General features: G+C 45.6%; 1 protein-coding gene across 4 annotated transcripts in view; it reads left to right on the top strand.

Annotated features, from left to right (window-relative positions):
- Sec14l1 (SEC14 like lipid binding 1) overlaps positions 1 to 25911 on the top strand; it is a 52431-nt gene that overhangs the window by 24612 nt on the left and 1908 nt on the right. For 3 of the 4 annotated variants that reach the window (XM_004860787.4, XM_087208418.1, XM_004860791.4), the window contains 14 exons: positions 8913 to 9062; positions 9179 to 9310; positions 10436 to 10564; positions 11390 to 11621; positions 13193 to 13302; positions 14979 to 15168; positions 16956 to 17044; positions 18042 to 18112; positions 18540 to 18711; positions 19023 to 19157; positions 21190 to 21324; positions 23527 to 23778; positions 24869 to 25047; positions 25467 to 25568. In XM_004860787.4, coding sequence (XP_004860844.2) covers positions 8913 to 9062; positions 9179 to 9310; positions 10436 to 10564; positions 11390 to 11621; positions 13193 to 13302; positions 14979 to 15168; positions 16956 to 17044; positions 18042 to 18112; positions 18540 to 18711; positions 19023 to 19157; positions 21190 to 21324; positions 23527 to 23778; positions 24869 to 25047; positions 25467 to 25568 — 2078 coding nt within the window. Of the gene's footprint in view, positions 1 to 8912; positions 9063 to 9178; positions 9311 to 10435; positions 10565 to 11389; positions 11622 to 13192; positions 13303 to 14978; positions 15169 to 16955; positions 17045 to 18041; positions 18113 to 18539; positions 18712 to 19022; positions 19158 to 21189; positions 21325 to 23526; positions 23779 to 24868; positions 25048 to 25466; positions 25771 to 25911 lie in introns of those variants that run through there. The other variant, XM_087208417.1, reaches the window with a different exon arrangement.

The raw sequence follows: 25911 nt of genomic DNA, 5'->3' as shown, positions 1-25911 counted from the left end.
AGTGACCTGGGCCGGGGAAGCATTGCAAAGTGGGCCTCTCCTGAGCGGAGATCAGAATGCAGGGCATGCTGCTATGGTTCCCTGGCTCACACAAGTTTTTAAAAGTAGCGGGTGCTTCATGAGGAAGAAAGCCCAAATTGCTGCCTTCCCTTCGGGGGGTGCCTGCTTCTCTCCTTCACACCTGGAAGGAGGCATGCTGCCCCTCCTGTCCCACACACCTGGGCTGGAAGAGCTTTGAGCAAACCAGTGTTTGTGTACATTTCCATGTATAGAATGTGGTGTGTTGTGTTTCATCAGTCACATGCCAAAGACAGTAAAAGCTGTAGGTTGTTTTCTTGATTTGTACCAGTCTGTGTATACTCTTTGTGTAGTAAAAGCACTTTTTGTTTCATGTGGGGACTTTTTCTCCTAATGCTACCATTTTCCTCTTATTGTTTTCCCAACTTTTTATTTTGAGATTTTTATTTTTTAAAAATTGATAGAAAAAAGCAGTGCACACCTGTACACATTCACTCAGATAAGCACATCTCCTTTATCTCTCTCTCTCTCTCTCTCTCTCTCTCTCTGTCTCTCTCTCACATACACACACATTTTTTTTAGTAGAAACATTTGAAAGGAAGTTGTACATATCCTGTACTTTACCCCTAAATATTGAAGTATGTGTTGTCTAAGAATAGCTGTTCTCTCACATAACTGGGATCAGTATCCTACCCAAGGAATTTTACACCGGGAGAATAATTCTTTACTGTTTAATACATAACACGTAACACATGGTCCTCTTTCTTCATTTGTTCCTCAAGTGTTCTGTGTAGCTGTTATTCCAGTCCAAGAGCTAATGGATCATTGGTTTGGGCAGTCCTGTCTCTTTAGACTCAAGACATGTTCATGCATGTTTTTTCATCTTTTAGGACACTAACTTTTGGGGGGCTTCTTTTCTAAGAGTCCTCTTTGAGTGTTCCGGAATGTCCGTAATTTAGATTTGCCTGAGGCTTCCTCATGGTTAGCTTAGGGTTACTGTCCTTGTTCCAAGGACTGCATGGGTCATGCATGTGTCAGTTGCCTTATGGCAGGTTATCAGACTGACCCCTCATGGGTCCTATGTCCAGTCATTTGGTTAAAGCCATCTTTCCATTATAAAGGCACCTTTGTCTCTTTGTAACTAGTGGTCTGCAGCATGACAGTTGGAGTTTTGGTACTGGTGATTGAACTTGGGACCTTGCACTTTCAAGGCAGGCAGCGGCACCACTGAGCCAAATCCCCAGCCCTCTTGTGTTTCAGTAGTGTCCATTGATGATCCTTGCCCACATCAGTTACTGTGCATTGAAGGCTGCAAAATGGTGATTTTCTGTCTTTCCTTCTGTGTTTATTAAGTGACAGTTTTTTCCACAAATTTTCCTCCCCTGGCCCTTTTTCTTAGTATCACTGTATTTTTTTTTTTTTTTTAGTACTGGGGATCGAACTCAGGACCTTGCGCTTTCGAGGCAGGTGCCAGAACCACTGAGCTAAATCCTTGGCCCTATCACTATTTTCTAATGCTCTGCTACCTTTTTACTTTGTATCCCAGAATTGGTGGGTGGAACTCCTTTCACCTGGTTCCTAGTTTTGGATATGCATGTTCCTATCAGTTGCTCCTCTCCTTCTGGTAGGAAATGTTTCAAATAGTTCAGGCTTGTGATCAGCTATTTCTCTAAGAAGTACTGGCTCCTTTTTTTTCACAGGGAATGGTATTTAGAAACCTAGATCTGGCTGCCAGGTTTGCTCATTGCTACTGAATGTCATTACTTCTCAGCCCTTCCAGTAGATAGAGCTAGGACATGTTAATGTTTTTAATAAACCTAGAATGCTTATATGTGTAATTTTCAGGGACTGCTTACATACTTTGCAGAAGTTTGTAAGTTGTAATTCATGCTGAACATGAGGGCACTGGTATCTATAAACAATTCCAGAGACTAAAGTTCTGTCAGTTTTTTGCAGCCTTGCTTTCCTGTATACCTCCAGCAAGCTAGAGTTTCCTGTGCTAACAAGATGCAGGATTCATAGGCCTTACATAGCCCTGAAAGACAGGTCAAGGTAAATGAGCACAGAAACAAAAGCCCGGATTCGTTTATTTAGTAGACTTTTAGTCTATAATTTAAAAAGTATTTTTTGAACAAAGACCTTGTTTTAGGCATGTGAGGTCTTGTTCTCCTGGGAACAAAAAGAGGAGTAGAACTTGGCCTTTGCTCTGTGCCCACGTAACACATTTGGTGACGGTGACACCACTTGGAAGCAACCATGCAGGGAGGAGGAGATGTTTACCATCCGCATCCGACTTCACACAGCTTTGCGTTCACAGCTCCCTTACCTGCAAGGGATAAGTGCTGTCTGGTTTGGCATCCTGGGGTACAGGTGACCGTCTGCACTCATGCATCTGTGTGGGTGGATGATTTCTTAGGGAGCTGAAGGTTTCTTTACATACCGGTCTCTTTCGTGAGGGTGCCTCAGGCTGACCAGTCCGTTTCAGTGATTTAGATGATATAGTGGGTTTTGGAAACTGATCTAATTTAGGCATTTATGGTATCTTGTTTGAAGTCCTTGCATTCTTAATTTCTTAATATGTCATAGTGTTGAAATGTACAAAACCAGGAGTTTTATTTGTTGTTCTTGTTTATTTAAATGTAATGTAGTTTAAAAGTTAGTTTAGAGGGTTTTCAGTGTCACTATGGAACAAATAGTAGCAGGAGTTTTTTGTTTTCCTAGAGTTGTTTATTTGTTCTGTACTTAACACTTTAACAGATTCTCAGGGCCTTTATATGAAGCTTATCTGTGGTGTGATCTGGGCAGATGTTTATCTCTTTTTTTTTTTTTTTTTTGGTACCGGTGATCGAACTCGGGACCTTGTGCTTGCCAGGGAGGTGCCAGAACCACTGAGCTAAATCCCCGGCCCTTGAGCAGATGTTGATGATGATGAAATGAATTGAGAAAAAGGGACAGTGTGATTTATCAAGATTCTAGCAGTCATGAAATTTAGAATCTAGTTGAATAGAGGAGGGGTGTAGATAAATATGAAGAGCATATTTTTAACTCCCAAAGTAAGAACATTTAAAAATCAAATATAATCAGTCACCACACATGGGTTTGCCTCTGTCCTGACCATCCTGCACCGGATTTTTATGTTAGTTTTCTGAAAATGTGACTCTCCTCACATTAGTGTTCCCTCCTTCCACCCCTTGAAGAAGGGGTGGGCAGCGCTCAAGAGGGCCCTGCTGGATCGGTACATGCCTGGAGCGAGCTGCAGCTTCCCCTCCCACCACTTCCTGTCCCTGCTTGCACCCCAGGTTTTCCATGGACACGCTGTCCTGTCACTGCTGACTGCAAATGAATTTGGCAGCTCTGAGGCCCAGTCTAAATGCCTCCTCTCTCATGAGGCGGTCTCTCTGCTCTCCCTTCCTGCTGAGGGTTTTCTCTGTCTCCTTTGGCCTTTGTAGCACCTATGTGGTCTTTGGATACTGTGTCACTCACTCCCTCCTCTTGTGAGTTGTCTGACATTTCTGTATGCTGCCTTACATGGCACCTTATAAATGGACAGCAGGTGCGCAGTGTCTGCGTTCAGGTGGTGCACCTTGTAATGTTAAGGAGATAAGCAGGGTCTCTGAGAGGACCAAGGATGACTTTGAGTGGGACTGTAGGTAGAGGAGGTCACGTGAACCTCAGGTGCTCTGTGGATCCTCGTGGCAACTCCTGTGATGATGGGAGTTCTGCCAACACTCAGATGACCAGGCCTGCTTGAGGCAAGCAGCAGGAACTTCTCCACTAAGGCTGTGGCTTCTACTGTAACGGTGCCTTTAAAACCATTTGCACCTTGTAAGAGGTAAAGTGGTTTGTGCTATTTCTCTATTAGCACTGTAGATTTCTTTCTTAAATTTGTTTTTGGTTGTGATTAATTTTAGATGGGAAGGGACCACGGATTTAGCTCAGTGGTGCCACCGCCTGCCTCGAAAGTGCAAGGTCCTGAGTTCAATCTCTGGTACCAAACAAACAAAAATTTTAGATGGGAGGACACAGTAAGTCCCTTGCCCCTTTGAGTCCAGCTCTATAAAGGAGTGGCATCCTGGCATCCTCAGCCTGGCATGGATGTCATCCCGCAGTACCTTCCTCTGTAGAGGGGCAGACTGCAAAGGCAAGCAGCAGGCTTCCTACCACCTGGATTCTGCTTTCCTTTGTCCTGTGATTTTTCTGTTGGTGTACACCTGTGAGCCAGGGGATGCTTGAAATTTAAGTGCCCTCAGCAGTGTCTTTAGTTTGGTGATCTTTGTAGACTGCTGCAGAGTAAACTAGATCTGCTGCTTAAGTGCATTCTCTAAAAGACTCCCCCGCTACCATTCATCCCCATATGAGAAACTGAACTCAGGCCCTTGCACTGAGCTACATCCCCAGCTCTTTATTTTTTGTTTCAATACAGAGTCTACGTTGCACAGACTGGCCTTGAGCTGCTGATTGTCCTCAGCCTGCTAAGTAGCTGAGATTACAGATATGTGCCACCACACCCAGGTCTCATTTTCTATGAGTTTTGCTAAGTTACATAGCAAGTCTATTCCTTTCTCTTTTTTCCTCTTTTTTTAGAATATTTTTGTGATACATAGTAAATTCATCATGGGGGATTGGTACACATACATATTACATCTTGGTCCTTTTTACTTCCCCTTTCCCTCCCTTCCTTCCTGTTTCCCTGACCCCAGATCACCTTCCCATCCTTTTAAAGAGCCAGCTCTTTTGATTCATTGAGGCTTTGTATTTCTTTTAGTCTCAATCTCATCAATTTCTCCTCTGACCTTTTAATTGCTTCTCTTCTATTAATTTCAGATTTGGATTATTCTTGTCTTTCTGGGTCCTTGAGGTGCATCATTAGGTGATTTATTTGGTATCACTTTTTTTTTTCCATGTGCAGCTATAACCTTCCTTCCCTTTTAGAACTGCTTTCATTGTGGCCCGTAGGGTTTGGTATATTGTGCTTCTGTTGTCATTTGATTCTATTGTCATTTTTAGTTTCTTCTCTGTTTTTTTTCTGCGATTCATTGATTATTCAATAACATATTACTTAATCTCTATGTGTTTGCATAGTTTCTGTGGCTTCTTTTGCTGTTGATTTCTACCTTCATTCTGCTATGGTCCAGTAGTATGCGGGGGATTATTTCAGTTCTTTACTTAGTCATGCTTTATGATCAAAGATATGGTCTGTTTTGGAAAAAATTTCTGTGCACTGCTGAGAAAAATGTGTTTTCTGTTGTTGGATGAAACACTCTGTAGATAATCTGTTAAGTACATTTGCTGAATAATGTAGTTAACTTTGATGTTTCTTTGTTGATTTATCTTTTTTGGTCTGGCTGACCTAATTGTGAGAGTGGGGTATTGAAGTCCCCCATGGCGATTGTCTTGGTGTCTATCAGTCCTTTCTATCCAGTAGATTTTGTCTAATGATTGGGTGCACTTATATTCCCTGTATAGATATTTGCGAGTGTTGTCTCTTCCTGTTAAATTGTTCCTTTGACCAGTATGTAGTGGCCATCTTTATCCCTTTCGTTTCTTTTCTTTAGTTATTATTTTGAGGTAATTGTAGATTCACACTATATTAATAATATATTATTCACTAAGACTAATGTGGAAAGATGAAGTGTATTCTTCACCTGTTTCTCTCCAACGGTAACATCTTGCAAAACTAGCACAACATTAGCGAGGAGCTGACATTACTACAGTTCCCAGGGCTCACTCTCGTTGCCCCCTTATGGTCACACCTACTTCCCTCTTGTCCAGCCTCCACCTTAATCCCTGGCAATCATGAGTGTATTCCCAATTTCTCTAATTTTGTATTTTCAAGAATGTTTCAGCTGGGCTTGAGATGCATGCCTGTAATCCCAGCTGAGAGTCTGAGTCAGGAGGGTATCAAGTTCAAGCCCAGTTTGGGCATACTGGTCATATAGCTCATTGCAGAGGTCCTGGATTCAAACCCTAGTACTAACCAAGAGGGAAAGAGGATGGGAAGGAGGGAAGGAGGGAGGGAAAGTGATAATGAGAGAATGTTTTTGTAGGCCACATGTAGTGGTACATGCCTGTGATGCCAGTGCTCGGGAGGCTGAGGCAGGAAGATTATGAGTTTGAGGCCAGCCTGGGCTACATAGCAGGTTCAAGGCCAGCTTTGACTACATGTGAGACCTTGTCTTAGAAAAATCAACAACTGGGCTGGGGATTTAGCTCAGTGGCTCCACACCTGCCTTGCAAGTGCAAGGTCCTGAGTTCGATACCTGGTACCAAAAAAAAGAAAAAAGAAAAATGAACAAAAACAAAAACCTTCATACATGGAATTGTGTAGAATGTGATTGTTTAGGGTATTTTTGCCCAGGATAATTCTCTGGAGGTTCATCCTAGTTTCATAATAGTTCTTGTTTATTGTGTATGGGTTTTTTTGTTTTGTTTTGGATGTTCTTGTTGTTGTTGTTTGAGACAGGGTTTCAAGTATAGTTCAGGCTGACCTTGAACTCACTATAAGCCAGACTGGCCTCGAACTCATAGCAATTCTCCTGGCTCAGCCTCTCGAGTGCTGAGATTACAGGCGTGTGCCATCATGCCCAGCCCCAATGGTTCATTCTTTTTCGTCACTGAGTAGTGTTCTGTGGTGTGCATGGACCACAGTTTAGTCACTCACTTATTGAAGGACATCTGAGTATTTCCAGGTGGGAGCTGTTTATGGTGAGCAGAGCTGCCATAAGCATTGGTGTACTGGTTTCTGTGTGAACATGTCTGTGTTCCCCTGGCACAGATCGAGGAATGCTGGGGATGGGTTCTATGCTGATTCCCTGTGTAGGTGGATTTTTTTTTTTCATGTACACTACACTTTAGTTGGGAAGGTAAATGAGTAAACTATATTAATAATATATTTTCTTTGTCTTGAAACCAACCAAAATTTTGCTGAAGGAAATTTTTTTGTTTGTTTGTTTTGTTTTTTTTTGTACCAGGGATTGAACTTGGGTCCTTATGCTAGTGCAGCAGGCGGCGAAACCACTAAGCTAAATCCCCGGCCCAGGAAATTTTAGATTTTATTGTGCTATTCCACTATGGTTTCTCAACATGAAACCAGAAATATTAATAAGGTACATTTTCTTTCTTTTCCAGTCTAAATCTGATGGCAAGTCATGCCACACTCATCCCAGTGCCAGGCCTTTGCATACATGTTCTCCTTTGTGAATCCTGGCTGTCAGTCGGTCTGCCCCCAGCCCACCTGGGGGTTGAAATTCCACATGCATTCTGTGTTTCTGAATGACACTGATTTTTTTCTCAGTTTTTCTAGAAACAGAAAAAACTTCCATCCTTCCCATGGGTCCTTGTTAGTTATTAAAAGCATATGCATACAGAGTCCCAGGGCCAGCTGCTGCAGAGTCGACACCCCACTTTCCATTCCTATGATAATCTAATCACAGAATCCAAGCGATTCTGTTCTCCACACCCCTACCTATGTTTGCTGTTGTGCTCTGTCTCTCGGCCATTCTGACAAGTATATGGTAATACCTACTTGGGGTTTGAATTTGTATTTCCCTAATAGCTAATTTCTTTAATGAGCATTTCTTTGTATGCTTATTTGCCCTCTGTTGTGTATGCTCTTTGGTGAGATGTCTAGTCTGTCTTTTGTGCATTTTCAAATTGGATTGTTTTCTTTTTGGTACTGGGGATCAAACTCGGGTCCTTGGGCTTGCGCAGCAGGCGGTGAAATCACTGAGCTAAATCCCTGGCCCCGCAAATTGGATTTTTTAACAGTTGAATTTTTAAAAAAATTGTGGTAAAACACATCAAAAAAATTTACTATCTTAACCTTTTTCTCTCCCCTTTTTTAATTCTAATTTTGGCACTGAGCCTGCATTGAACCCAGGGCCTTACACATAATCACAACCATTTTTAACTCCAGTATTACTAACTATATTTACAGTGCTAGCTGTGTTCTGTGAATGCTAGCTATCAGTCAGTGTGGTTTGTGACTATTTTCTCCTATTCTACAGCTTGTTTTCTCATTCCCTCAACAGGGACTTTAATAGAGCCAGAGTTTTAATTTTGATGCCATCTATTTTATCTCTTTTTCCTTTTAATGGATTTGAATTTTGGTATAACATCTAAGGAGTCTTTGCTTAGCTCTAGACCTGAAGATTTTTCTGCTGTGTTTTTTGTTTGTTTGTTTTTGCTTTTTTCTCAAAGTTATATAGTTTTATGTTTTGCACGTAAGTCCGTGATCCCTTTTAGGTTAGTTTTTATGTCTGATAAGAGATTTGGGTCAAGATTTTAGTTTTGTTTTGGGCCTGGCCATCTTTCCTCCATTGTATTCTTTTGTACCTTTGTAAGGGATCTTTTGTGTGGGCTGAGGATGTGGCTTAGATAGAACATGTCCTTTAGCATGTGCAAGGCCCTGGGTTCGATCCCCAGCACCAAAAAGGGAAAGAGTCAGTTGGGTGTACTTGCTGAGTCAGGTTCTGGGCTCCATGTTTTAGCCAGGTGATCTATACCAATACCATGTAACTCTAGCTGTATGGCAAGCCTTAATACTCACTATGTTAAGTAAGTATTCCTAGCTTGTTCGTTTTAAAAATCTTTAAGCTATTCTAGTTCCTTTGCCTTTCCATGCAAATTTTAAAATAATCTTGCTTATAATGACCAAAATGTTTTCCTGGGATTTTGGTAGGAATTATGTTCAGCCTATGTATCTGTGTGGACAGAATTGACCTCTTTCTAAATTGTCAAGAACACAGAACGTCTGTTCCTTTTGAATGAAAACTGCAGATGTAAAGGCACAGTTGTGATGCAGCCTGTTGGCATCTGTTGAGAGATGCTTTTTGTTCTCTAAGATTGGGTCTTCAACTTTCTTCCTTTTTTTTGTTTTGTTTTTTGATTCATAGGCCTATGAAAGGAGGTTCCCTACATGTCCTTTGATTCCAATGTTCGTGGACAGTGACACTGTGAATGAATTCAAGAGTGAAGATGGGGCCATTCATGTCATTGAAAGGCGCTGCAAACTGGATATAGACGCACCCAGGCTGTTGAAGAAGGTAACTGAAAAGGACTTATTAGTAGGCAGTACTCCCAAAGTCAAAGTGAATTTGGACTTAGGCTTCTATGCAACTGGGTGTTACTAAGAAACCTTTTCTCTATTTCTTTTTTAAAGATTGCAGGAGTCGATTATGTTTACTTTGTCCAGAAAAACTCACTGAATTCTCGAGAACGTACTCTGCACATTGAGGCCCACAATGAAACGTTTTCTAATCGGGTCATCATTAATGAGCACTGCTGCTACTCTGTGAGTAATCGGCCCTGGGCACGGGGTGGCAAGAACACACTGGTGTACAGCTTCTGGGATGGTTTGCCCTCTGCTGTAAACAGGGCATCTCTTTGTCTTCACCAGATACTGCCTCATTTCTGCCTAGTAAGATCGGCAGGGTGGCAGGCTTCCTTTCCTGGAGAATTGTGGGTTGCATTGTGGTGACATGCAAGGCAGCCAAGGGATACCTTGATTTCTTTTTAGATATGGCTTCTTCTCTGGTCCCAGTTTAATTCTTTAGAAATGTACTTTGAGGGACTAGTATACTCTGTATCTTTAAGACTAGAGCCAAGAGCATTTATCTGTCCTGTCAGCATCACTGTTTCAAGAGCTTCCCTTAGCCAGTTACTAGAGACTTACTAGGTCTCTGTTTCTGCCTTTAACCTCGTCCTCAGTACTGAATCTAAAGCCATCTATTTAAAATATTGTGTCAGTTTGTGTCACTTCTCAGCTCAAAACCCCGCGGCCTCTACATAGTCCTCAGGGTCTTTATAGCAGCTGACGAAGCCTGAATTCTGTCCTGCTTGTATCTTCTGCCCCTGCTTTGTTGTGCACAAGCTGCCAACCTTCTCGTTGCTCCCTAGACACAAGGCGTGCTTCCCTAAGGACTTTGTCTCTCTCTCCTTCAGTCTTTGCTCCCATCTCCCTTCTCAGTAAAGCCAGCTGTGGCCACCCCGTTAAAGATGCAGCCTGCTGTGATTCCTGCCGCCGGTCCTCTCACCCATGCTCCAGGCTTTTCTTCCACATTTTAGTGCTGTATAATTTTCTCACCTTTTATGTTCATGGCCAATAGTCTGTGGTACAAGACAAGGGTGTTTGTTTTGTTCCTAGTCGAGAGTGCTGCTTCCTGTGTTGAATGAGTGAGTGGACCGCTGGAGAGTGGGAATGAAGCACTCTTTGTGGTCCTTTTTAGAATATCTTGGAATTATGATCTGGACTTTTTGAGGATTTGGAACTCCTCTGTGTAAGTTTTCCATTTGCTCTTTTCGTAATAGTAATGTCATTAGTCAGAAAGTGTTTCCTCTGGCTCCCAGGTAGCTGAGGAGCAGACATGGCTTATCGGCCAGCTGCGTGTTAGAAGGAGTGCCTTTTCTGTACCTACAGGTTCATCCTGAGAATGAAGACTGGACCTGTTTTGAGCAGTCTGCAAGTTTAGATATCAAATCCTTCTTTGGTTTTGAAAGTACAGTGGAAAAAATCGCAATGAAACAATATACCAGCAACATTAAAAAAGTGAGTCTCTTGGGGTTTTATGGCAGGTGGGGTAAGAGTCTCTCCAAGATGATCATTTGAGCGAGCTGTCTTTTGGGAAGTAGGGAATGGGTCAGTCAGGGATGCCCAGCCATTTCCCAAAGAGGAAACTTTGATCCCCTGCCTCATGCCTCCTCTCCGAGACAGAAGGGACTTGGGTAGTACTGGTTGCTGATGGAGTTAAGGAGGCACAGGAGTAGCTCCTGGTCCCAGCATTCTGCACTTGGACTTGCTGGGAGCAGTGAAAGTGGGGGTGAGGCAGCAGCCACCAGCTCACAGCCTCTGGGCTGCATAGGGAGGCCCCGTTGTGTTGGGACCACCCTCCCTCAGCCCCCACACCATCCAGGTTCATCTTCCTGGACTTGCTTGTGGTTTGAAGCGTGGCAGTAGGGGACGACAGCATGCCTTTGGAAGGCTTATTTTATTTTCAGGGCCTTACATTAGAATTTGGATTGGGCCATAAAGCATGCTGAATGTAAGTATGCATGGTAAATCGGGGTTTTCGATTAGCCACATAAGAATTCTAATCTCTTCAGATGCTGTTTCCTAAACCTTTGGAGAAAGGAAAGTAAAATAGTTAAGAAAAACAAACACCACCACCACCATCCCCGCCGCCATGAAACTGTAGCAGTTTTGTTTTCTTTTAGCCATTCTGGGATGTGAGCCCAGGACCTCAGGCACGAGACGCGGGTGCTCTACCACCGAACCACATTCCTAGCCCCCAGTTTTTGATAGTATGTTATAAACTGGTGAGTGATGAATAATTTGAATGTTGATTGTGCACTCACCTTAACATTTTCTTCTAAGGGGAAAGAAATCATCGAATATTACCTTCGTCAGCTAGAAGAAGAAGGCATCACCTTCGTGCCCCGCTGGACCCCACCTTCTCTTGGGCCGTCTTCAGAGATAGTGCCTTCGAGCAAGAGTCAGGTGGCATCCTCAGCGGCCGTCGTCCCGGATACTGCCCTTGAAGGGCTGAGCAGTGAGGCGCTCAGCAGCCCTGGCGGGGTGTCCGAGCCCATGGTGGGAACCCCTGACGGTGGGTCTGAGAGGTGCTCTGTTCTCCAGGCAGGGCACAGGGATCGTTTGGGGTCTTTTCCTCTCGCCACACTGCCCGTCTGTGCTTCCTTGAGAGATCAGATGCTACATGAACAAAAGGCCACCTCCTATTTCTCATCTAGTTTCCTTGTCTTCAGCTTATTTAAAACACTCATTGAATTTTTTCTTAGATTTCTTTCTATAAATAGGAAAGGTTATTTCTAGTTAATCTTTCATTGAGAACAGAAAATGTTTTACATATATATTAGCCAAAAGAATCTTTAACAAATGTTAAGACAACAATCCTTTCAACACAGAATTTCATCATCATTAAACTCTTTTTACACTTACTGTGTGCCAGGTGCTATCCCGAGCACTTTGTGAATATTTATTTAATAATGGGTCCCTTTAGGAGGGAAATGCTTAAGCTCTCATTTTTATGTTTGGGCTTACTAAGGCTCAGAGAAGTTGAGGGACTTACACAAGGCAGGGATTATGCCCAGGTAGCCTGGTCCTGGTCTCCTTTTAGCCACCATGCTGCTTTTCACGTTAAATACCCAGGCATATAAATGCAACTCTAATTTTTATTATAATGTCCCATTAGAAAGACTTCAGAAAACATGGAAAAAGACGAGAACAAAAATTCTGCCACTTGGAAATTTTGTTAAAATATCAGTACTTAATCTTTCTGTATGTTATGCTCTGCAACTAAACTATGCCATTTGTTTGCTTTCAGTAATTAACTGTTAACTTGGGGGGCAGTTGGGAGATATGTTTTATTTTTTATTTTTCACCATGTGACGTTTTCTTTGTTGTACTTATTTTGCTATCGCATCCTTCCAGTTTATGTTACTTTATCACGGTGGAGATTTCTTGTGCTCTTGAACACAGTAGCTCTTTTTGGAGGACTGGGCATTTAACCCAGGTAGCAATGAGCTACATCCCTAGCCACACCCCCCACCCACCCCCGGCCCTTTTTTTTGGTACTGGGGATCCAACTCAGGATCTCTCGCTTGTCAGGCAGGTGCTGGGTCACTGAGCTAAGTCCCCTGCTCCCCAGCCCTTTTTTTAAATTTTTGAGATAGGGTCTTGCTAAGTTACCCACACTGGCCTTGAACATGTGATCCTCCTGCCTCAGTCTCTGGAATAGCTGGGATTACAGGTATACACCACTGTGTGTCCAGTTTCACTCTGTTTAAGAGAGATTTAGACCCTTTTTTTTTTTTTATAGTTTTATGTAGTGTAAGATCTCTCGTTAGCTTGGAATTAAAGCAGTCATTAAATATCTATTATAACTATCATTCTGGCATAGATAGTACTGAGTACTGCAGACGGTGGTAACTCTGTGGTAATCAGGGAAAGGTAATTGCGTCAGAAAGCTTACCTGTAGTTTATCAGTGGTTTGGTCTTAGCCAGCATCCCCAAAGTACTTGAGGGCAGCTGCATTAAGCTGGCCATCTCCACAGTCTCTTCTTCTCCAGGACCACACAGTGACATCACTGAGAAGGACTCTGGAGGCCTCAAGATCTTGAGCTGTGTGCTGTGAATAATGCCATGTAACTTACATTCCAGACAAACTTGACGCAGACTACATCAAAAGGTACCTGGGCGATTTGACTCCACTCCAGGAGAGCTGCCTCATCCGCCTTCGCCAGTGGCTCCAGGAGACCCACAAAGGCAAAGTGAGTGTCAGGCTCCAGGTGTGACGGTGCTGTTTGTGTGCAGCCCTGCAGTCTCGCATCCTGCTCCTGTTACCGAGACTCTCCCAGGGTGACCGTTCCTGACTGCTGTAGCTAGATGTGTCCCTTCCCATCTAAAAGTTACAGAGTCTGTGTGGCGTTGAAGTCCTTCATAGCACTTATGATGCCCTTCTACATATAAGTAGCTAGTTTTTTAGGCTTTACTGAGAATGGTCTAGCTTAGAAATAGATACTAAGTTCAAAAAACATTACATTTCAGGCATTCAGACATTTTAATTTTGAGATGGTTTGGAAGGAATTGAGATTTTTTATTTTATTTTATTTTATTTATTCATTTATTTATTTATGTACCGGGGATCAAACTCAGGACCTTTGCGCTTGCACAGCAGGCAGTGAAACCACTGAGCTAAATCCCTGGCCCAGGAATTCAGAGATTAGAAGTGTTTCTGAGAGCTGTGGATGTAGCTCAGTGGCACTGTGCCTGCCTCGAAAGCGCAACGTCCTGAGTTCGATCCCTGGTATCAAAACAAAACAAAAGAAATGTTTCTGAGGTTTTAGGTGAAATCTTAGTCTCATAAGGAATTTAGTCTTCATGATAAGGCTTACGCAGCAAGCAGAGCCTTGTTACTGTGTTTTGCTAGTTATGGACATTATCTAGTAAAGGGAAGCTAGGTATTGCATGTGGCTGGCCTGGTCTTTACTTCTGTAGTCCTGACTGCTAGAAACCAAGTACCTGAGAACTGTTAGGACTGGTCATCAGGAAACAGGCACAGGAGAATAGCTGCCATGTGTAGGCTGACTTTGTGTTAGTAACTACTCTCAGCTCTTCGTTAAATTCTCCTAACATTAATAGTCCTAGAGGTGAGAGCTGTTTTATCCCCTCTTCTTTAAACGAAAGAAGCTGAGGCACAGAGAAGTTAAGCATTTTCCCCAGGTCCTACAGCTAGTGAGTGAGTTTGAGCCCAGCACCCACATTCTTAGCCATTTCTGTGCGACTGGTTTTTCTGAGGCCTCATACTTTGAGTTGTGTTCCCCCCAGTGGCATAGTGAGCAGGCTTCTGCTCCCACTCACTTCCTGATCTCCTGATGGTCTAGCAGCCTGCAGTAGGAATAGTCTGGGCCTTGTTCTTTCTTCTGGGGACCCAGCCTATTGACAGTAGTGCAATTCAGTGAAGGTTCTGTACGTCAACAACATTACCACACTAACCAGTGTTTTGTATTCCAACTTTTACACTAAGTGTAATATAGATATAGAAAAGTATATAGATCATAACAGTTCATACACAGATCAGTGCGTAGGTTTAAGAAATTATGTCTCTGCTTTACTTTGCTGAAACTAAAATGCAATACTATAAAGATTGTTCATACTAATGCTGGTTTTCCAAAGCATCAGGGAAGATTTTTCTGGAAGTAGCTATTTTTTTCCTTTTTTTGTTTTTATAGTGCCGGGGATTACACAGGGCCTCATGTATTGGTAGGCAAGCACTGTAACATTGAGCTACACCCTCAGCCCCAGAAACAGCTAATTTTAAACAGTGAAATAATGCAGTTCACTGTTGATAAGAGGTGGGAGTTGTAGAGTTTTTTTTCCTTAGCAACTTGGTGTTTTTCTTTAACAACTCTTAACATTGCTTAAAAATATCTTTTCCTCTTCCTAGATCCCAAAGGATGAGCATATTCTTCGCTTCTTACGCGCTCGGGATTTTAATATTGACAAAGCCAGAGAGACCATGTGTCAGTCTTTAACATGGCGGAAGCAGCACCAGGTAGACTACATCCTGGATACCTGGACCCCACCTCAGGTCCTTCAGGATTACTATGCAGGAGGCTGGCATCATCACGACAAAGGTAGGATGAAGCCGACGCCCTCCATGTGGTGTCACTGAACATCTTGAGACCTCCTGCCATAGACCTGGGAGTGAGGGCGGATAGTGTGTTGTCCCTCTTTGCTCTGAGGATTTGGAAGCTGTCCCCAGTGTGAATCGTCTCGTGAGATGTTTATGGGGGCAGCCAGCAAGGGGCTTGTAATGGGTCACTTCCTCCTTGAGGATTTACGTTACCCTGAGGCAAATGACTTTACCTCCTTAGTTCAGTGGCATCTGGTTTGACCAATTAAACCAAAATGTTTAGAAGTAGTTTTTTCAGTAGTACTGTGCAAATAAAGGAGTTTTGATGGTTTAAACCTTCGCAATTGGTACAAAATGTCCGGCCAGGTTTCTGTATCACAGCCATGGAGAACTTAATTCTGCTTTGGTGAGTATACAAAGCATAGACTGAGGAAGACACTGAAAATGGAGATGTTTCAGTGAGCAGCTGCATTGCTTTATATACCAAGCCTGCAGGAGCTCGAGAGCTGGGCAGAGTGGAACTCACATGCTGGAGAGAGGCGCCCTCTTCTGCTCTGAACAGGTCCTTTCAAGATGGACTTGTCTTGCTTTTTCTGCCTTCAGTGATTGCATTTCTCCAGATTAATTGTAACTTTATTAATTTTTACTACAAGCCTGGTATTTATATTTATTCTACTTCCTGACCTAATCCTCAAAAGATTAGAAAGTTTGGAAGTAAAAAAAAAAATAAATAAAAAAGTTTGGTAGTAAAACATTGACAAACATGTCTTATTACATGTCAGAAGAAACTTCTTGTAAATTTGCTTTTCTGTGAGATTTGGAAGCATAGAAAGCATTTTACTTTGTGTAAACGGATCTAGGGCCAGATCTTCCTGGGAGGTGAGGTTCACCAGGTGGGAAGGCACCTGGACAAAAGGTGGCAGTCAGTCCTCCGCCAGGATGGATCTGCTGCCCCGTTTGTCTCTGCTGCCCCATTTGTCTCTGCACCTCCTCTCTGGTGCTGAGTAGGAGTCCAGAGAGTGTGGCCTGGAGGGACAGGCTCTGGTCTCAAGGGCCTCTGCCCTCTGAACAGCTGGTCTGGGAGGACAGGTCATACAGCGTGTTAGGGCCTCCCAATTCATCCAGTAGACCTGCAGGCTCTGAAGACTTAGCGCCATGTGCTGGCTGGTGTGGACTTCATGACTTCCAGAACATTTTCGTTTCTTTTGGTTCTTCGAGTAGAAATTGAAAACTGGATTTTAAAAAAGTCTTGACATTAACTTTTTAGTAACCTATGAAATGAAAAAAATCATTTTCCTAAAAAAGGAAATTTTATTTTTTTATTTTAATTTTTTTTTGGTACTGGGGATTGAACTCAGGACCTTGGGCTTGCACAGCAGGTGCCGGAACCACTGAACTAAATCCCCAGCCCAAAAAGGAAATTTTAAAGAGCTCTGCATTCATAGAAAACGTGTGGAGGTGGAGCTGGGGCCGGGCTAGGCTCCCTTTGTCCCAGCAGTGCTGCCTCCAGGTCTACAAGGCCACTCCATCAGTGGCCTGTTTCTCTTTCATTATTTTGTTGGGGGGAAATGTTGGGCACTCACCCTACATGGAAACCAGTTGCTGCTTCTAAGCATAGGAAAGAGCATCCAGCTTACCTACGACACAGCGGCACATGTTTGCGGAAAGATCTTTGTCATGGTGCCAGGGCTGGAACAGGGCCTTACCGCATGAAGGGGGTTCTTGGAGGTGTGTCCCCTGCCTCTATGGGGCAGTGCTGATAATGGCTCTCTCTCCCCTCCCCTGCAGATGGGCGGCCACTCTATGTGCTCAGGCTAGGGCAGATGGACACCAAAGGCCTGGTGAGAGCCCTTGGAGAGGAAGCACTGCTGCGCTACGTAAGTTATCTGTGGGTACCAGGTGCAGGCTGGCCTGGCCTGCTGTTTCTCCACCAGCAGGACTGTAAGTCTGTAACTGGCCTGCTAGAACAAACTTGCACTGCTTTTGCAGTTAGAAAGGAAAATCTACTGGTACATATTTAAAAAATTTAGAAGACACATAAGTTATAAAAATGTCTTCCACCATGGAAGCCTTAGTGAAACAGGTGCGTAATGGGAGCTGCACTTAAGCTGTCCTTGTCCTTCACCCCGAGTCTGACCCTCCCGGGAGACTGTCCTTTCCACTGGCACTTCCCCACGGCATGCTGTGGCCTCTCTCCAACCTGCTGACCTGACACCTCCCGACATCAGGCCACCCCTGCCTTCCTCGGACCTTTCTCTGCAGCCTCCGTCCAGTGCTGGCAGTGGGGTTCCCATATCCCAGAGAAGAATCTATGCCTTAAAAACAAAAATGTAAAAGGGCACATCCAGAATCCCTTTCCCTAAGTAACCATTGTTGGTGTTTTGTACTATCTTCTGTTAGGTTTCTCTCTCCCCTCCCCAGCTGTGTGTTTATACACACATAAACACACACACATTCGTGTGTGTGCACACACTTGAAGATATGGAGGGAATTCCTGCATAGGAAGGCCTTGCCACTCCAGAGCCTCACTCCAGGCTGTCCTGAGACTGCCCTTCCCAAGTGGGGCTCTGGGCCAGGGTGTTCCCACACTCCACTCTCACCTCCTGCCCTCCCCAAAGCATCTGTTCTGAAGACTCAGCCCAGAGCCATGTTCCCTGCTCATCTGGTGACTCCCCGAACTACCATAGGTGGCAGTGTTGTTTTCTCTGAGTAAACTCTTCTCCCGTGTCGGTGATGTGCTAGGCGAGTGTGAAGACTCCCTTGGTGTTCATGCTCACGTGTGATCTGCTGCGTCAGTGCCCCATGCTCTCACGGCTGACCACGGTGCTACCCTGAGACTAACTCTGGCTGTCTTTTACGGCTCTCTCTGCGCAGGTGCTCTCTATAAATGAGGAGGGGCTGAGGCGGTGTGAAGAAAACACAAAAGTCTTTGGTCGGCCTATCAGGTAGATAGAAGGTTTTGTTTTTCCTTTCAGCTCATTAAGATATGAATTAAATGATTCTAGTTGAACCAAAATCTGATAATTCCCAATTTTTCAAGGTGTTCTAAGGGTGAATTAAGATGCCAGACATGCACCCTGTTGGGTTAGCACATGGAGACAGGGTGTCATGCCTCACTTGCTGGTCACGGCACGTTTGTATTTGCTGTTAGCGAGCAGCAGTTTCTTTGGTAATCTGGGATTTGTCCTACCCCAGTGAGTCTAAGTGTTTTACACAAGTGTATATAAATAGAGTTCCTAGCACTGATTAAACTGGTATATATTTGGAAATAGCTATAAATGACTGTTTTATAAAATCAAAAGAAAAAATACAGAATACAGTTTGCCAGGTATGATGCCTGTTGAATAAAACACATCTCCACACAATCTGCAGTTCCTGGACCTGCCTGGTGGACCTCGAAGGCCTGAACATGCGCCACCTGTGGAGACCTGGTGTCAAGGCCCTGCTGCGGATCATCGAGGTGGTGGAGGCCAACTACCCGGAGATGCTGGGCCGCCTCCTCATCCTCCGGGCTCCCAGGGTCTTCCCTGTCCTCTGGACACTGGTGGGTTCGGGTGCTGTTCTACAATAACTTAGCCATTTGGAGAACATACTCATGCATCCACAGGCCCATGCTTATGACCGTAGGTCTTAACTAGTTAGGAAAAAAAAATATGCAAAGGTATAAAAATTTTCAAATTTTTAAGACAAGCAGAAAAGCACAATTTTCCTGTGTCTCTTAATCTGTGAAATAGACCTTATTGAAAAAGTACATTAAACTTGAGCCCCCCACACACAATACCACATTGTAACTTTAATCTTTGCAAGTCAGCAGCGCAGCATATGAAACTGCACAGTCTTTTCCATTACTTATAGGTCAGTCCATTCATTGATGACAACACCAGAAGGAAATTCCTCATTTATGCAGGAAATGACTACCAGGGTCCTGGAGGCTTGCTGGATTACATCGACAAAGAGATTATTCCGGATTTCCTGAGTGGAGAGTGCATGGTATGTATCAGGCCGGGAATTGCACATTTCACTAGTTACAGCAGTGGGAGAAATCATTTATGCAATTATTTTCACAACTTTTAGTTTGAATTGTTTATTTTAGTTTTGTTTTCTTGGCTGTCATCTTTGATCTAGGGTTGAACTAAGAAGAACCATTTAGGTAATTGTTAATAATGCCCACTTTTTGTGTGTTAAATACTAAGAGAGTTTGCTGTAGAATCCAAGTTGAGCTTGCTTTCTCCCACAGCCTTGTGTGAATTGAGGCTGGAGCGTAGTTCAGTGCTAGAGCATGTGCTGCTCATGTGCAAGGCCAAGTTCCGTTCTGACACGGCAGAGGTGGAGGGAGCCTTGATTCGTGCTTAATCGTTCTCCCTTGACGGGAAATAAGCCGGGATGCCATTTTTAAAGTGGAAAATGAAGAGAGCCTAGTTCTCTTCTATGCAAGTTTGGGCTTCTAAAAAAATGGGATGCTGGATATTAAGAAATTGAGGCTCTTGGTAATCAGCCAAAGGCCTGCATGTTCAGACCCTGTGCTACCCAGCACTGCGGGACCAGGGAGGCAGAGCTGTGGGGCTTTGCAGCCCGTGCACAGTTTCCTGGCATGAGGGGAGGACACTGAGCCTTTCGGGGTTCCTGCTCTGGGGTCCACAGTGGCGGCCATCGGGTCCTCCTCCACACGGGACTTACCCTTCGGAGAGGCTCACACACTAGGTTTGACTCATTTCTCTAGCTGAGGAATTGGACTTCCAGGTTAATCTTTGTAAATGGTTAAAGGAGTTTGGAAAACATAAGATTTTAACTCTCAGTTCATCAGTTGTGCTTTACAGAAATTGCAGTCGTAATCACAGTCCAGAGCAGAACAAGTAAATTACAGGACTGTAGCTTCACGAGTGCCTCTGAGATTAAACCACCGGGCCAAGTTTGTTGCTATCAACTGCTTTTCTGCTAAAAGCTAACCGTGCCGTGTTGTAATTATGACCAGAACAGAGCTAGAGCAGGGGAGACTGGGCCCAGGGCGAGTCACGCCTCCTTCGCCCTAGGCTGTTGCGGCACTGCACCGGCGCTGTTCTCAGTCAGGCAGGTTGTCCACACACTGCCTTCTACAGTGAGACCTCTGTGCAGCTCCCCAGTGTGGCCGCGTGGGCTGGCTGTGTGAGAGGAGGCTGTCGTGTCTGCTTTCCGGTGGCTGAGGGGCCGCAGGAAAACCGTGGGAAAGGCTGGTGTTTTTACATTATTGTTGGGACATTGTTCCATGCATGCTGGACTGTAAGCTAAGGACCTGTTGGGTTTGTTTTCTGTGTAGTTGTTTTCCCAGGCTGATGTACAGAGAACACTTGGATTTTTATGAACTCCAGGCATGAAGTCATTATATCAAGGTTAATTAAGAAATTTATCATGTGTACAAATTCTAATTCAACTTAGCCTATTTCAAACAAATTCAAAAGAAGTTGCCTTTTATCAGTTTTCAGCTTATGTCGTAGACCAGTCATTTGGATTATATGTGATGCTTTATTCATTAGTTACATATCTTGAGCATAATTTTTTCTTTCTTTTTTCCCTTCTGGTGCCGAGGATTGAACCTAGCATCTCATGCCTGCTAGCCACATGTTCTACCACTGAGCTACATACCCAGCTCCAATTATAATTTCACATAGAAGTAATTCCTGTAGTAGTTGGGAATAGAACTCTCTTTCACATGTTTCTCCTTTGCAGTATAATATAAATTTTTAAAATTCTTACATAAACCAGCTTTAATAATGAAATCCAGTACCTCATGCATATTAGTGTGAATTCTGTGGTAAACCAGTTTCAGCTTGTTCTCATTTATTCAGAGTAAAACACATGTATTTTAGTGGTTTTAAAAAATATTTTGCTAAGCAGTACAGATTGTTTTATGACCTCACCAGTGTTTTCCGTTTTGTGAGCTGCTTCCAGGAGACGAATGCACAGGGATGCAGTGCTGCCCGGCATGTTTTGTGTGCAGAGGGTTGGTTTGTTGGCACCGTGTTCACCGGTGTGTTTACATTTCCAGTGTGAAGTGCCGGAGGGCGGCCTGGTTCCCAAGTCTCTGTACAGGACGGCAGAAGAGCTGGAAAATGAAGACCTGAAGCTCTGGACGGAGACCATCTACCAGTCTGCGAGCGTGTTCAAAGGCGCCCCGCACGAGGTACCCCTTGGGCTTCCCTGCCTCCGAACCCCCAGACCACAGGCAGCTGTCTTTTCCAACAGCCAGCTTGCTTTTCTGGTCTTTGTCTTTGGGTTCTGTTGACCTAGGAGATGCAGTCTAGTACATGCTGACATGGAAGCACAGCCTGTCTCAGAGTAGAAAACCACTGTGTTTGACCAGAGTGCCTTAATAGGAAGCTTGGTCTCCGGGCCTCTGTTTTACCTGGAGACCCTTAATCAGGTATGAAGAGTGAGTCTTTCCACGTGGGAAGGTTGTTTTCAACTCCTGAGTTTAGTTTTGCTTTTTGTTTTTTGGTACTGGGGATCGAACTCAGATCCTTGAGCTTGCACAGCAGGCGGCGAAACCACCGAGCTAAATCCCCGGCTCTCCTGAGTTTAGTTTAAATAGCGGTGATACAGAAGTTTCACTTGGTATTTTTTCCTTGACTGAGCTTTGGTTACTTATGTTTCTTAAGGACTTTGGTGATTTTTGTCAGTCTAATGGAGTTAGGAAGAAAGAGCACATCTCTGCTTTGTCCTCTTGCTGTCACATTGTGGTGCCAAGGCGAGGGTATTCCTGTTTGATTCTATCACCCGTCTGTCCTGTAGCATCATGTGTGTGTGACTTGGAGCGTGAGGGCTGCGGCGGCCTCATTCTGTCTTGAGCTCGAGGGCAAGTGTGTGGCTGATGGCTACTGGCGGAACATCAGCACTTGGTACAGAGGAGGCTTTCGTCACAGTGTAGGCTGCCCGGCCCACAGTGCTGCCTAAGGGCTGACCCTTGCTGCTTCTGCCCGAGTCCCTGGCTTGGTCCCCTGCGGGTCATCACTGCTTGTGTGCCTTTCTGCACAGCTGACTCCTCACTGGGGCGTGTAGCTAAGGCAGTGCTGCTGCTGTGGTCTGAACAGCGCCTCTCTCGTGGGTCTCATAAGGGGAATCAAATGTACGGAACTGTCCTGAGAACCCTTGCATTAATTTCTTATTTGGAGGGCAGACTGGGGAAGAGCCCTTGTTGCTGTTTATCAGATAACCGTCCATCTTGTCTGTGTTACAAGAGCTTAGCGGTGTAGCATGTCTCCTGTGGGTTACAGGGCACCTGGAAACATTGGAACAGCAAAAGGAAAATTCAGTTATGCTTTGGGGAATGAGTAAAGCACAGATGTCACAGTTTGTGACCCCTAAATGGAGGCTGACTTCAGTGTCCCCCCTGTGCGTGCCGGGAGGAGAGTGCCTGGGGGGTGAAGGTCTCAGGATGGATCTGCCCCCGGGGAGCCACTTTGCGGAAGAGCGCTTAGTGCCGCAGCACTGTGCCACCTGCTGCTCTGAGAGGACTGCTGCGCTTCGCTGAGTCTGCTACTGAAGGACATCCGGAAGTGGCTTGTCAGTGTGGGCCAGTGGCAGCGGCAGTTGTGGAACTGAGGGAGGAGCCCGGCCTGCGGGGCAGCCAGGCACTGAGGAGCAGTGCAGAGGCTGAGGCTTCACAGAGTGTCCTATCCCACAGGCAGAAGGGGCAGAGACTTCAGTGACTACTGCTCTCCACACAGCTGCTTTTCATTCTTTCACCTTCCCCAGTAATCTTTGAAACTGTAACTGTGATCATCCCTGCTGGAAAACCTTATATTGGCTCGGGATGAAACCCAGGTTTGGAACTGGCACTCAGCATCAGGCACTTCCCCTTCTTCCCCCAGCCATGGCGCATCCCCTGCTACCTGGCTGGTTTGCTTCTGCTCCCTTAGGCAGGTTGGCGTCAGCCGCAGGCTCCTGCCTGCCTTGTGCCTGGCACGAGGCCTCCCTGTCCTGCTTGCTGTTCATCTTGTCGCATCTCCGCAGAGTTGTGGCTTCCCCCTCACCTAGAGCAGTCCACTGGATCCCTTGTCCAGTCCCGGGCTTCTGCCTTGTGTTGGGAACCCCCTTCCTTAGAATGCCGTCTCAGATGGTGCAGGGTGATCTGGGCCGTGGGTACCAATCCCGAAAAGCACAGACATGTACACGGAACATAACAAGAACTATTCTTGGAGAGGGTGAAGAGCAAGTGGCACTTGGATGGTTGGGTGCCCTGAGTACAGAGAGCCACTTACTCAGGTCCATCCTGTCCCCTCCCCACACACAGACCTCGGGTGTGAAGTGCCTGGGGAGATGTCCTGTCCACATTGCCATGGGCCTGTGCTTGTGGACTGGCTGGCTGATGCCTCTCTTTTTCCAGATTCTCATCCAGATCGTGGATGCCTCTTCGGTGATCACTTGGGATTTCGATGTGTGCAAAGGGGACATTGTCTTTAACATCTATCACTCCAAGAGGTCGCCACAGCCACCCAAAAAAGACTCACTGGGGGCCCACAGCATTGCTTCTCCGGGTGGGAACAACGTGCAGCTCATAGACAGAGTCTGGCAGCTGGGCCGAGACTACAGCATGGTGGAGTCGCCTCTCATCTGTAAAGAAGGCGAAAGTGTCCAGGTAGAACCATGTGTCCGGGGTTCACGGCAGCAGGGCAGTACTGTTTTGTCAGTGGCCGTCCTTTGCATCTTTCCAGCCCCGTGGTTTCTGGAGGTCTTTGCCATCTGTGGAGGGCACAGGTGTGCCTAGTTACAGTTATGAGGAAGACCCAGAAAGCCAGATGAGTCTCACAGAGAAAGGACTCACACCTAGGCAGGGTTTTTAGACGGAACTCAGGATTTGCTGAAATGCAGGCATCTTTAGACAACATGTGACAGGGAGAGGCGTTCCGTGTGCGCACAGCTGGGTCTCATGACATGCAGCGAGACCTGCTCTGCCCTGTCATGCTCGCCTCCTCCGGGAAGCATGGCCCTGGACAGATGCAGAGGAACGAACACTGTGGGCGACTGAGTGTTTCCAAGCAGGCGATCGTGTAAAATGCATGGGTTCATGTCTGACGTCCTGGCCGCTGTCTCGAGTGCTTGTGCCTGGCCTGGTGGCCCTCCACCACCTCTGGCCTTCATAGCAGCGGTAGGCCTTTGCTGTTCTCAGGGATAAGCCTGCAGTGTGCTGGTAGTCCTACATACAGAATAAAAAGGAATGTTTTTAATCCCATTTTAAAAATGAGTGAGACATTTTAAGGAGTAGCACAGCTGTTAATTCTAGAGCTAATGGAGAAAGCCATTTACGCAGGTTGACCTCTTACTTTAGATTAGTGTCCTTTTGACCCAAAGCATGCTGGTGAGGAGTCGGGAAGGGCTCCTCCTGAGCATCTACCTGCCAGGCACTCTTTCCTCATGGCCTTTGTCCCAAGGTGAATAGCTTCACGAGGCTGTGAGCCCTTGGAGGTGACAGGTATACTATGTTCCTGTGACTTTTCCAGCGCCTGGCAGAGGCCTTGCCGCAGGGTCAACACAAGCAGGTGGAAGGACATGTCAGGCGTTTCCTGATAATGAAGCAAAGTACCAGGTCTCTAGTCGTCTGGAGATGGTCCTGGAGTTACTGTTAAGTCCTAGTGAGATCGGAGGCAGCTCCTTTGGCACTTGTCAGACCCATTTTCAGTGAGCACATAGCAGGAAGTCCTCCAGCCACTCCACCTCCCTTGTTCTAGGGCTCGCACGTGACCAGGTGGCCGGGCTTCTACATCCTGCAGTGGAAGTTCCACAGCATGCCGGCATGTGCTGCGACCAACCTGCCCCGAGTGGATGATGTGCTGGCCTCCCTGCAGGTCTCCTCCCACAAGTGCAAAGTGATGTACTACACCGAAGTGATTGGGTCTGAAGATTTCAGGTACTGGCTTCCCTTGCTGCAGGAGGTACCCAGGGGGCTGGGGAGAGAGCTAGTAGTGGCCTTGGGGGGCTTGAGTCCCTGGCTGTGGACAACAGGGACAGCAGGTCCTGGGGGCACTGGAGGAGCAGCTTTGGACACATTCATTAGCTCTGGCTCTGCATAGCTGTAGTGGGGAAGCAGCAAAGGATGGAGCTGACTTCGCCCTAGTTTCGTGCATACTGTTAACCGTGTGCAGGCCATGGAGGCTGTGTCCAGCAGTGGGATACTCACAGCCCTTTCTGACCTTGTATGTGCTGATGGGGAGGAGCCAGCGGGAAGCAGGGATCAAGACGAGCTTGGCAGCCCAGCAGCCAGTATGGGCAGGCGGGTGGCTGGTGGCTGGCTTCTTACACCCTGTCCTGTCCCCGTGCCGGTTGCAGAGGTTCCATGACCAGCCTGGAGTCCAGCCACAGCGGGTTCTCCCAGCTGAGCGCCGCCACCACCTCTTCCAGCCAGTCTCACTCCAGCTCCATGATTTCCAGGTAGTGCCGTGAAGCCTGTGCCTAGTGTTCCGAGGGGACAGCCACGCCTCCTGGACAGCCAGCTGTGCTCCGCCTGCCTGCCGCCCAGGGCGACATTGTGCAGACTCCTGTCGCCCTCTAGGTAGCACATGCTCTCCAGATGGTAAATGTAGTCATTTGATCCCCAAACTATCTTGACAGGAAGTTTAAACGCTAACCCTAATTTTAACTCAATAGCCATAGATTTTGTTTACAGCGTGCACAAAATCAAACCAGAGCACAAGGGCTCTCTTGAAAGACAAGTAGTTTATATTCTGGTTAAGATTGACTTCGTCTCAGATGATGCAAAAATTTTTTCCAACAA

Source organism: Heterocephalus glaber, unplaced genomic scaffold (assembly GCF_053883595.1).
Source record: "Heterocephalus glaber isolate CG9 unplaced genomic scaffold, H.glaber_assembly_v1.0 deba00000937, whole genome shotgun sequence".
Taxonomy (NCBI): Eukaryota; Metazoa; Chordata; class Mammalia; order Rodentia; family Bathyergidae; genus Heterocephalus; species Heterocephalus glaber.
The sequence above is the reverse complement of the archived record's forward strand: the minus strand, read 5'-3'. Positions and strand labels throughout refer to the sequence as shown.